The sequence below is a fragment of the Oreochromis aureus genome, linkage group 12 (genome assembly GCF_013358895.1).
Source record: "Oreochromis aureus strain Israel breed Guangdong linkage group 12, ZZ_aureus, whole genome shotgun sequence".
Classification (NCBI taxonomy): domain Eukaryota; kingdom Metazoa; phylum Chordata; class Actinopteri; order Cichliformes; family Cichlidae; genus Oreochromis; species Oreochromis aureus.
The window spans coordinates 32,725,034-32,738,611 of NC_052953.1; the positions used below are offsets into that span (position 1 = coordinate 32,725,034).

Here is a 13,578-nt window from a genome sequence, read left to right on the forward strand (position 1 = left end):
AGCTGCACTGACAAATTACACACAGTAATTTATAAAAGTTTAAATAAAGGAAAGAGTAAACTTGCCAAATAGACTTAATCCTCTGTGGTCTTCATGACAGGGACAACCAAAGAGCTGGATGTGACCTGGGGAATGCTACAATGCCCAAAACATGCTGTAGCATGTTAAGGGGGAATAGTTTGTAAGCTGTCAGTCAAAGCATGCAGTAACATCTATTAATACCCACCTATGAGACCTTGCATACTAATTCCCACTGACTGCAAAGTCGGTGGGCCATCAGAGGGGGTGCAGATGGAGGAATGACATGTGGGACCCATCCTGCGTTGGGCTTTAATCACAAGTGTCATTTACAGTCTTGTTAGCTCAGCTTAGTAACTGTTTTCTCACTCAGCTCCGGCATGTCACTGATTACGGTTTCATTAAAAAAACTAATAAGTGTAGCAGGCACCCCATCATGAACAATGAAATTGCTGTTGTGCTGTTCATAATAAGCTATATTTCCATGGAGAAATGTGGGAGAATATGGGGAAGGCAGTGGCAGACTGGCACCGAAGCAGAGTAAACATTGCTGCTGATGAGCTGAGAGGGTGCCATCAGTGGGGCTGCGATCAGCCTGTGTTTGTGCGTCATTGTGTGGGTGTTTTTCTGTGTTCACATTTGAGGAATCAACCTGTGTTATTGCCGTCATATGTGGTATTGGACAGTCATGCCACTAGGATTACGAGAAGACAAGCAGGAGAAACGGCAGGTCACTGGGGTGGTGTAAAGTGGGGATTCGTCCTTTTTAGACATGCTGTGTTTATCCAGCTTTGTCTAAAGCACCTTCTGAAGTTTGTATAACACAGCAAGGTGTCCGTGTGTGCAGAGAGAAGATTAACAGGCGCATTTGCACAACAATACATTTCTTCGCCTTTTCTTTGATCTCAGATCACGGGGTGAGGGGAAATGCATTTGGAGCACTTCGACAGAAGTGACAGCTTTTGCTGTTTCCTCTGCTCAGGCAATGCATAAATATGGTGTTAAAATGATTCATGTTAATGTTCAGTCACTGCCTTGATACGAAAGCTCTTTGGTCCAATTTTAGCAACCAGAGGAAACATGATAATTGGAGGAAAGGGTACTGACTGGTCATGCCTGAATGAACTGCCTGACCAGGCTCACATAGTAGTAGTAAACCATTTGAAGAGCCTGTTTTAACCTTCTTTAACCTGCAGCATCTCTCATCCAAATATCTGTCACACATCTTGTCAAACCTCTCCAGCACTCACACAGTTTCACATAATACATGATGAGAGTACTCAAATCTGCCTGTGGACAACATCAGACATTAGTTCAAGCAGACCACAAAGTCAAGCACAGCACCAATCTCAACAGGTGAGCTGATCTCAGCACCAACCCATTGGCCGGTGGGTCCATCCAATCCAAATCTCAGAAAGGGCACACTATTTAAGCTGCTGTACACTGCCCACAGTTGTTGCTGCCCATCTGTGATCCACTCTGAAACACAAATCCACCCCAGCTCCTCCTTTCATGTTTTTCTGACTTAATATCATTTAGTACTCTGGTTTAGTACTGGGTTTTTGCAGCTGCTTTTAGTGATATTGTTTTTCTGTTTAAATGCTGTTTCACTTGAGGTCCACATCTATTTCCCAAAGGGTGTGTTGTTTAGGTTTTGCCTTCTGTCTTCAGAAAGATAAACACAGTCTGACGCTACAAGAGTCTGGCACTAAAGGAGAAACAGTTCTTTGGAATCAGCCTAAATCTGAAAATACAGATAATTTTGGGAGCCAGTCAGTAGCCCAGACTTCCAACAGTATGATTAGGATGTGAAAACTTCAGGAGAAAAAAATAATTGCTTCCGTCAAACTTCTCCATAAGACAGATTTAAGTAGTTAAAAGATATTCAACTAACTAATTAGTTTCCACTAATTAACCAACAAAAACTCCAGTTTCTGACCTACACGTTTGAAGTGATACTCTTAATTTCTGCATTCATGAGTATTTTAAATTAATCATTAAAGCATAACTTCATGTTTGTTATTGTATTATTGAGCAAAATATCTATTCCTCTTTTTGTAAATTGTCATAATACCTAAAAGGTACGGTGGCCCTCAGAGGCCAAACTGACTGCAACTTAAGAAAACACCAGCAATAAGAAAAATGCTGCAAAAGCACACAGAACACAACGGAAAAAGGAAAAATGACAACGGAAACAGGAAAAAACAGAACAGAAATAGGAAAAAACAGATTTCCAAAAGCACAAGGGAAGTGTTTCTGGGGAGACAACAACCCGACAGACCAGTTGCAGGAACCAAAATATGCTAAGAATTGCGCTGGGAAGAAGTGGAGGATCTATCGGTTTTATGAGGAAAGAAAAGATGAGAGGTAAGTGTGTTAGCCTAACTTTTGGCCTAAAAATCCGTCATCAGTATTATATGAATCATGGTAAAACACACCTAGCATGTTGTGGGTTCCTGCAACTAGTCCGCCGGGTTATTGTCTCCCCAGAAACACTTCCCTTGTGCTTTTGGAAATCAGTTTTTTCCTATTTCTGTTTTTGTTTTTCCTATTTCCGTTGTGTTTTGTGTGCTTTTGCAGCATTTTTCTTATTGCTGGTGTTTCTTAAGTTGCAGTCAGTTTGGCCTCTCAGGGCCACCGTAAAAAGGAGCCTGGTTTATAAAAATGTGACTAGAGAAGTAACAGGCTGTAGCAGTGCATTAAAACTGGTTAAATGTGTAAATGTGTAGTGTCTGCCCAGCAGATGTTTCTTCCAAATCCCCAGTAAAGAGAACATTAATGAAAAAGCGTTTTTGCTGCATGAGAGACAATGACCACATTTAACTAAAAATCACAGCAAAGTGCTGAAAAGAAGAAAATGAGCTACTGAATATTCAGCAGTATAAGAGATAAGACTTTGACCCCACATGACTGAATCAGAAACCTCAGGAGTAAAATTTCCTTGAACGCTGGTAATAGCTTTATTTTGAATTGTGTGTGACCCTCTGGCTTAACTCTCTTAATCTGTTGCAATTCAGATAACAAAATAAAAAATAAATCAAGTCCGCATTTGGCTACTTAAGTAGATGACTGAACAGGCTCTTTCATTTATAGAATTGAGGCTGGCTTTTAGACAAGCTGGAATCAATAGCTCAGCGAGGCCACTTGTCCAAAATGCACCACATGTAGTCAGTCTGCTGTGGTTTAATAAACAGCTAAATGAGGCCGTAGGTTCTGTTTACATTAGGCTTTTGAGTCAGCTCTTCTGTTTTGTTGTCCCACACGAGGTTTGTCTGAGTGCTGTCACTTGACTTTCTTTGAAAGCGTGCTAATTAGGACTAAAAGCCATGGACATATGTTAATACGCTGCAATATCATAAAAAGCTAAATTGAGTGGGGATAATATTTCTCAGATCTGACTTGAAGAACACCGATTTTTATTTGGAAAATAATAGCCTGAAGCATTTCTGATAAAAAGCTGAAAGGCATCATCCATCCGTTTATGCTCTATCCAAAGCTGCAGTTAGGCTGCAGAGAGAGATTACCCCAGGTGGTGTTGGGAAAAAACATAAATTGCACACTCTACTCTGGAAACTGCCTGATCCTACAAGTATTACCTACTACTAAATGTCTTATTTAATTTACAAAATCTACTCTTTGGTGCTTTTTTTTACTGAATTTTCAGTTGTCTTGTTTATACTTTTATGCTTTTGTTTTGTTTTGCCCTGATGAACATGCACAGTCACATAATTAACGTTTTTGTAATTGTGGTGGCATAGGATGGAATCAGTCATCTGGGCCTGTGGGAAACCACAAAATTCAGAAATAAACACAGCCTAGAAAAGTGGGTATCTTAACATGGTAATCTCAGGGAAATCTCAATCGCCCTTCATCATCAAGTATGCCGATGACAACACCGTGGTTGGGCTTATCTCTGATGAAGATGAGACAGCACACAGGGCAGAGGTAAGAACTTGCCCCGCTGGTGCTCAGAAAATAACCTGAAGCTGAATGTCCTTAAAACAAAAGAACTCATAATGGACTCAGGAGGCACAGACAGGTCCACTCACTAGATCCATCCTTTCTAGCCCATCACCCACTGCCCTCTGGCAGCCACACCCACCTGCTGTGCAAACATTCTGCTTATGAGGAGCAGTATATCACAAAAAAGTTGGCTTAAACAATTTATCTAAACTCTTTGTTAGTTGGTTCCTGGTAACCAACACCTGACTCGGACCTTATTAATCCAGCAACATGTGAGCCGATATGGCTTCAGTTATCTCTCTCTCTCATATCTGATGTAGGCTTGATTAGCATGAGGGGTCTAGCCTAGAGACACTTACTGGATAGAGACACCCTGGTCAGGAGTCGAACCCCTGACCTGAAGTTCCAAAGGCGTGTAGGTTTATTACTAGGGATGGGAATCATGAAGTAGTCCAACTCCCTGGAATACTTAGTCTGCCCGACTATCGATCCCGCTATTGGTTCTTAAACCCTCGCTATAATCAGCAATTTTAGTTCATGTGTCGGAGGAGGAAAATAGTGCCGCAGCGTGGATATGGACGTTTGTGTGTGTGTGTTTAAAAAAAAGTTTTGTGTTTGTAAAAAATAATTACACAAGTTAACATTTTTTTTTGTTAAGGTCTGGTTACAGATACAAAGCAAAAAAAACTACGTGTAAATCTCCCTTGCTTGTGTGTGAGTTTCAACTTGCAAGTATGAAATTTGACCAGATTTTTCTCCCTTTCAGCTGATTGGTCAATGTCATGTCCAATCAGAGAACAGATGAGTTTGGCTGTTGTAGTGGCGCTTTTCAGGTCCTGGAAGGGTAATACACTTTAAAAAAAATCTTTTTGCACACACACAAATTCTCATCTATGGATGCACAAACATAAAATTTTCAGATATTTTGGTTTACGAGGTTTCAAAACTCACTAGTTCACAACTACGCAGGCTGATTTACAAGTATAAATTATTTACGACCACAGTTTGAGCCCATAAAATGCTGACCGCAGCCCAGCACCGTGATAAAGTGAGCCGTCATTAAAATCAGCCGATGCTGAACTTTAACAGGTAACGAAGTGAAGGCTACAGCCTCTGTTTCTACCTGCTCATGTTTCTACAGTAGAATCACTGTGAAGTCTTTTTGTGGAGGTTTTCATCTTTGATTTGTGCTGTCGGCTTTGTGTTCATACCTAAATACTAAGAAGAAAAAAAGTCACACGTGTCCACATCAGGATAGGGATTTGTGTTGGTGTGTGGGGTTTAGCCTGTTTATATTGTTAAATGGTAAATAGGAGACAGTGTGTTTCAGATCATTTTACAGAGTAACATGAAAGCTACTTAACGAGTAGTATAACAATTGTCTTTCTCCTGGGTGTAATTAAGTAATGTACTGCATTACTTTTAAGAAAAGTATTCTGTGTAATATATGTAATAATTACTTTTTTGAGTAATGACCCCAACGATAATCACAACAAAGAGGGGAAATAGCTCCAACATTAACAAACTTTTGACCACACAGCGTGTAATTAATTTGCATGAATGTAATGTCTTTGATATGCTGCTTAGAGATGGTGGGGACTCTCAATAAATATATATATATATATATGCTGAACTGTTAAAGTTCATATGTATATAGTGCAGGAAAACCAATAGTGTCCAATAGTGTTGGGCACTGCAAGATCATCCACTCTAGCTCCATGGCTCTGTGTCATCCCTTTTACACATTCTCCCTAATCCTTCTTAGTAGCTGCAGCTGTAAAATTACAAAGGGAAAATGAAATGTTGAAGTAAGACCTCAGTCACATCTAATCGTTCTTTCCTGCATTTGTGTTTTTCTATCAGAGTGAGAGAACGCCAATCTACTAGGATGTGCCTTCAATTCATCAACTCCAAAGTACAAAGAGCTTTAATCATTTTCACTGAATACACACAGCATCCTCCCAAATTTGCTGTTGATGGGAAAATAATTAACTGGGCTTGTTGACTATTTGAATAGCTGCTTGCCAGAGAGACTCACTCACATCTTTTTGAAGTCAAACACAGTGTATTCTGGCCAGTCGATGTAACACACCACTCGGCCATAGACCTCATCCGTGTTGGAATAGTAGTACTGAGGAAAAGCCAGGAGCAGAGCCAGAACCCAGATCACACCCACCACCACCATGGTCTCTGTGGAGGACATGCGCTGCTGCAGAGGGTGGATGATGGCCATGTACCTGCAGGGACACAAATGCTTTGTGGTTTACATGAAAGCAGAATACAGGACAGAATAAAGAGCTTTACAGATAGAGGATTCTTTTTTTAGCATGGGATCACAAGTTATTTAAGTCCTTGACGTGGGCAAAGTGTAAAAACACTCACAGAAATAGAATTTCTTGAGTGTAACTCGAACATGACCTCTGGGATGTGAATATTCACACGCACTTGCCCACTCAGCACCAGGAAAAACATGCAAGACCTTTTTTCTTTCATATTTACAGGTTGAAAATCACATGACGTTTTGATTTGTTCAAAAATTATTTGTACTTTGGAGATGATTTCTGCACAGGATCGTGAAACTATGCTCCCTAGAGAGACACCAACACTGGAATTACAACATAAAAGTGTTTCATAAAATGTGTGAAGGATTCCCATCAGGCTCCCTCGACGTTTCGGTAGTGATTTCACACTGCCATGTTCATGCTCCTCATCAGAGACGAAGAGGTGCAGGAATCACTTAAAATGATCTTGCACACCATTGACACTGAGCTTCATTACAAAGTCCATCTAAAGTCATTTTTCTGTTGGATCTCATTTCTCCTCATTGAAAATACAATACTTCAGGGAGAGAAAGAAATAATTATCGACTCCCCATCAGTTCTTATTTTAAACCTCTGTATAGATTTTTGACTTACATTTATTAGAGATTTGGTTGTATTGACTGAGTTGCACTTTAATCCCTTAATTCATTTTTCCTGATAGCTCCATAATCTTGAAGCTATGCTTATCTGGTGAAGTGTTTATTTTATGGAAGTCATTCTCAGGAACTTTCAGTTTCAATTACTAAATTCCCACACTATGTGAAAAGCCTATAACGTTCATATTTTTGTTGTACACAGTATACTGTTACTAATTTTCGTCTCTTTTCAGAAAAGCTCTCCAGCCAAATGCCATCCTGAGCCAAAGAGGTCTAATTAAAGGCTTAATCCCACTAATAACCCAAATGAATCTGCTAAATGGATATTCTCACTCTAATTATATCAAGCACAAGAGCAGGCTTTTAAAATCAAATGCTCCCTGCAGTCCACTGAAAGCGGGAGATCAGTACCTCGGCTTTACTTTAGCTCTACTTCAAAAGGCTCTGGCAGCCATGTGGCTTTTTCTTCATGTAGGTGAGTCATATTCAAGCTGTTGATGTCAGATTCAAACACACACCTGCAGAGAACAGTGGTCCGCGTGCTCAAAAGACCAAATCATCATTATTATCCCTACTGGCATGCAAGCTGGACACCAGACTACAAAAAGTGTACCATATACCCAATGAGAATCACCACTTTTTCATGCTGGAGAGAGTTTGTGTATGCCAGGGATCCCAGCGGCAGAAGACATCCACTTGGACGGTCTCAGAGAGAATCAGCACCTCCACGTGTATATATATATAAACATCCTTTAAAATCTTGCCCCTGTTAGTGGTCTTTATCCTTCAAGCTTGGGTCCCCTACCAGAGGCTTGGGAGCTTAAGGGTCCTGTGCAGTTCCTAGGATTGGGCTCTTATGGACAGAGACAGATCTCAGATGTTGTTCCTGGGATCTGCAGGAGCCACTCGCTTAGCTTGGTGGTCACTTCACCGAGTGCGCCGATTATCACTGGGACCATTCTTGCCTTCACCCTCCACATGTTCTCGAGTTCTTCTCTCAGCCCTTGGTATTTCTTGAGCTTTTCATGTTCCTTCCTCCTGATGTTTCCACAGTTCGGTATAGCTACATTTAGTACTACAACCATCTTCCTCTGCTTGTCTGCCACTATCTTTTCCGGTTGGTAAGCCATCACCAGTTTGTGTGTCTGTATCTGGAAGCCCCACAGGATCTTAGCTTGGTCACTCTTAACCACCCTAGGGGAGGTGTGTCTCATTTTGACCTTGGGACTTAGACCATACTCCGTACAGATGTTTCTGTATACTATTCCAGCCACTTGGTTATGGCGTTCCATGTATGCTTTGCCTGCTAGCATCTTGCACCCTGCTGTTATGTGCTGGATTGTCTCAGGGGCATCTTTACACAGCCTGCACCTGGGGTCTTGCCTGGTGTGGTAAACCCAACCTCTATCAATCTTGTGCTGAGAGCTTGTTCCTGTGCTGTCATGATTAGTGCTTCTGTGGTGTTTTTTATTCCAGCTTTGTCCAGCCACTGGTAGGATTTCTGGATGTCAGCCCCTTACACTATCTACCAGGGTACATACCGTGCAGGGGCCTATCCTTCCTACATGGTTCCTCCTCTTCCTCCTCTTTCTTGGGTTTCTGCTGGCTTATCTGGCTACTTATATTTGACTTATTCCCTACATTAATACCATAACCAGAGTGGAAACTTGAATCTTGAATAGCTAAAATTGAAAAATGTTGATTTTGACTATTACAAATGAAGTAATTATTATTTGTATCACAATTGTGACTGATGTTGTCTACGCAATGCATTCACTTTCCTTGTAATCGTATTAGATTTCAGTCTGACCCCACTGGTTCTGTTAGATTAATATTCTCCTGCAGTTTTAAAAAAAATAAATAAAAAACACATACAGACGCAGGCACACTTCTTTACCCGAAAGTAATTTCATTTTCATGGATTTGCTGGTAGAGATCTTAGCACCCCTGTGTTTCCCTCCCCTTCATTCATATCTTGGTAAACACACCTTTGAGACTTTGCACTTCAAACATCTATCTGTAGGCAATATCTGATTCCTCTCAATAGGATTCCCTCTCACAAGGTATCAGGCAGCTTGGGCAGCAAATGCTGGATTTCATGTCTGACACACACCTCCAATTATCCACAAATAGAACCTTAAACTGCAATGGCAATGCAGTGGTTCAATATAAACACCATGAACCTGCTGCAGTTTTCCTGTGATGTAAGTGATTAAGAGTGAGACAGTAAAGGTGATAGATTAGTTATTTATTTTTTTCAGAAATTGTATTTCAATGTAGGTGGTGGTAATTGTATTATTAATCTATTTCTTCTGGTCCTTCATCTTTTTTTCCATTTTCTATTTCTTTTTGCTGCAAATTACGTAAATTTCCATCTGTAGCTGGAAGCTGGATGATGCTAGTAAAGCTTGTGTGTGTTTCTGTATGTGAGAGTTCATTGTGTTTGTGAGATGTAATTTGAAGTATTGCATCTGTTGTTGCCATTATAGACTCTTTGCATACCTATAAATCCTTCAGCCACCACTCACTCATGCAAAACCAATAGGAGCAGTCCACAGGGACTTCCCTGAATAGAAACCAGTTACCATCCCAGCAGCAGACATCCAAGAAAGTGTCTCAAGTATGATGGGTTGGACAGCACCAGGCCCCGACATGATTCACACTTACTGGCTAAAGAAACTAACTGCACTCAATGACAGCACAAATGAACCAGCTGCTAATGGATGAGATGCAAAACTGCAGAAATGGCGAACCGAAGGCCAGATCCCCAGAAGGCAGGGAATAACCTGCCTCAGCACAACATGGACGCTCCTGTCAGACATAATAGCGGCTAAAATGAACAGGCACATAGCCCATGAAGTAATTGGCACAAGGGGGCAAAACACCAGCTCCTGGTAGACAGAGCAGTCACTCAAGACTGTAAGACCAGACTAACCAACCTGTGTACTGCCTGGATTGACAGCAAGAATTTTACAAGACCAACAGGATCCAAAGAGCCTTGATGAGGATTTCAGGGATGTGACAACACTAAAGGCCAACTTCAAACCAATTACACAAGTCACCATTAAGTGTGGGATTTACCAAGGACATGCCCTGTCCCATATACTGCTATGCACAGGCCTGAATCCCCTCAAAATGGAGCAAAAATCAGCCTCCTCATCTACATGGATGACATCTAGCTGTGACCCAGTTTGTGTAATTCTGGTTTAAGTTATATTCTTTGATTTATTGTTTTTCATGGGTTTGGTTCTCTTTATTGTTTTCTGCTTGTATTATATTTATAGCTCCTAGTTTCTAGTTCACTGTCCCTTCCCTGTGTTTTACATTTAGTTACTGTTGTCTCCGTGTTTCATGTTCCCTCTGTTCCCCTAGTCACTCATGTCTCATCACAGTGTCAAGTCTGTGTCTTTGTGAAGGTCTCATGTTTCCTGTTTTATTTTGATAGTTCCTTGTTCTGTCTTCAGTGCATTCCTCCCCGTCTTGTTATGTCAGATTATTCCCAGCTGTTTCCCTCCTTTTTCCCATTCCCTCGTTACTACCTGGTATATTTAAGCCCTGTGTTTTCCTCTGTCTGTTGTCATGTGGTACTACCCCATGTGCTGTAAGGTTTGCCGTGGTTCTGGTGTCTGTTATTCTTAGTTCTTTGCTCCTTGTTTCCTAGTGTTTAGTTCTTAGTTTCCATATTCAGGGTTTTGGTTTGTTTTTTTTATTATGGAGGATTTTAACCAGCAAATAAAGCTGCTGCTTTAAGTTTACATTCCATGTACAAGTCCTGCATTTGGGTCCTTTATCCTGCTTGCCACACAGCCACACATGACAACACCAGAAAGATAGGACATCAAGATATCATTCGGACTGAAGAAGTGTAGTCAGAACTGGAGGAATTGGACTACTAGAAGGCAAAATTGCAGATATTCAGAACAGCTACAAGTACCTGGCCCACAGGCACATGGGAACCATGAAGAGGTCACTAGAAAAGCTGCAGCCAACAAATGCCTGCACAGGGAAAGGCAAGTCCTGAGAAGCCAGCTGAATGGGAAAGCAAGATCAGAAGAAAGGTGGCCACAACTTATCATGTCCTTAGTGAAAACCTCAGGCTGCAGAAACCTGAGAAAGAAGAAAGAGTCAGAAAGAGCAACAGGACAGGAACCATGATGGAAAGACAGGTCCTTCCATGACATGAAGCAGCAGCAGATAGAAGAAGTTGCTGATACTGAGAAATTCTGCCAATGGCTGGAAAAATTTGGACTGAAAGACCGCACAGAAGCACTAATCATGGAAGCACAGAAACAACCACATCAGGCAAGATTGCAGGTGCAGGCTGCCAATATAAATGTGATAAAGACCGTTCTCCGTACATACTTATACGAAAAACTAAATACTGTCAAAATTTGCAATCCTATGTGACCTTATAATAATGGAGCCAAAGTTAAGCTAGTAATTTAAATTACTTCAGCACCACCACACTCAATTATCTTATAGCTTTTTTTTTTTTAACTGACTATACAGTCACCAAATTAAATAACAACATTAATAACAGCAGCCACCAGTCAGCTAAGTGCCCTCAATTAGACACATCCAGCCTCGTGGCCATTTTTTCCAAGCTCTAACCTGAGTAGATTTTGTTCAGTGACAGGAAATGACAAGTGTTAAAATCAGTATTTTTTTTTTTTCGCTCAGAGGTGACATAGCTGTGTGGCACCTTTTCAAAATGATCTAAATGTCTGAGACTAAATGATGCATGTGCATTTACCGAAGATCTGAGAGCGAGTTGTCTTTTCCAAACCTCAAGTGAAACATTTGCAGCAAATAAAATAAAAATGTTTTTTTGTTTCAATGAGATCATGTTTGGGAACGTATATAATGGTATCTCCTCTCACCACTAATTAATTATAATGATATAACTCTTCTATATTTCTATATTCTTCTATATTAGGTGCTTTTGTGACCAGCATGCCCTTGACTTCTCAAATGAGTAACCATAGTAACACATCATATCAGCATTTAACAGCAAATAAGCAGCTCAAACAGCACTTTGCTACGTTTGTGCGAGTCCTTGTACTTTAGCAATGTCTCATTAGTGGTGACTAAAACATGGCCACACATTTTACTGTATCTCTGATAGGAAAGGACGAAACATGCTCTTCCTGCTATCCTCCTAATTCTCTCATCACGAGGTGTGGACGACTGTTGTTGGGAAGAACTGAAATTTAATTTAGCTAAACAAATCAGGTTAGCTACATCTTGTTGCAACTTGCTGATCGATCAGCTACAACCATATTTAACGATTAGCTCAATCACAACGACTAGTAGACCCTACAGTTTAAAGTATCTTTCCTTGTTTTTTTGAAGAGCCATATGACAATTCAAGCTTAGGATAAGCAACAACAAGTTGATGTTTTAACAAGTGCATAACTGCAAAGCATACCCTACCTAATAAACACAGTGAGGCACGCTGTCAGTACCATGGCATGAGATAAGCCACTGCCATAACCAAATTATCAGTCAGAATACTGAATGTTGCTAACAAGGTTATGTTTTTGGTAGTGTTTGCATGTGTGTGCACGTGTATGTCATCATTCTGTTTGCAAACATGAAAGCTTGAAAAGCTTTGAATGAATTCTGATGAAACTTTGTAACGGTGTAAAGTGGGGTCATGTTAACAGTTCGTTAAAATTTGGCTTACATCCACCAAAGTCAGCAAAATGATTTATTGGTTGAAAATCGACCAACTTCAAAACTATCCTTTCCAGGGTGTTTGTGTATTGACAGCATATAGAAAAAACTGTATAAAGATTTAAAATTTGAAATCTGAGTCATTTGAACTCTGACCTCTCCTTCAAGGTCAATAGATTGATATGATGGTCAAAGTGATAATAATAATTGAAAAGTATATTTCATACTGCCGTTGTTGTCTATTGAAAACATATAGGCATATATTAAAATGAGTTTCAACTGAGAAAATAACAAAGGCCTGTACTTTGCACCGCAATTTTGCTAAGTTTTTCTGCACTACAAACACTTTGGAGTACATTTAAAAAGAGCAAAGAAAACAAAATTAATATTTGCAAAACCCAGATGTAGCTGCTTTGGTGGAGGTTTGCATTCTCAAAGGACTGCATTTAGCCATGTGCTATAACTTTCAGTTGTAGCAGAACAATATAACACTGACATGCAGGTTATATATTTAGTGAAATGTAAAGTAATTGTAAAATACATTTTTGGTTAATAAATGTTAAATAAAGTTATTTTTTCCCTAATAAAGATACAAATGGGATGAATCTGGCAGGTGCAACTACTGTTCATTTTTGTACAAGGCCATGAAGGTATATTTTTTGGTCACTAATTGCACAGAGCTATTCTTTTTACAGACAAGAAGTTACAAAAGCGTACCATATTCAGAGGTACAGTACTTGTACCTTACTATTGGATAAAGCTGGAGTGACTTTTCTGTGTGCATTAGAGGTGCAGTGCATATCTGCCTCAATAAACATAATATAGCAGGTTTCTAGGTTTCACTAGCATGGCTATTTAGCATGTTTGTTTTATCAGTTTGTTCACTCTTCCATTTTAATCTCTCAGTTTGTTGTTGTATCAGCATTATTCTTACTTACCTTGATTAATAAATTGAACTTGATGTTTCAATTTTGTGGAGTGCCTAATTGGATATTGAACTAGAT

The 13,578-nt window shown here is 40.0% G+C and overlaps 1 protein-coding gene across 2 annotated transcripts in view; it reads right to left on the minus strand.

Moving 5' to 3' along the window:
- tacr1a (tachykinin receptor 1a) overlaps nt 1–13,578 on the minus strand; it is a 39,891-nt gene that overhangs the window by 17,712 nt on the left and 8,601 nt on the right. For both annotated transcript variants that reach the window (XM_031740878.2, XM_031740879.2), the window contains exon 2: nt 6,024–6,218. In XM_031740878.2, the coding sequence (XP_031596738.1) occupies nt 6,024–6,218 (195 nt within the window). The remainder of the gene's footprint in view (nt 1–6,023; nt 6,219–13,578) is intronic.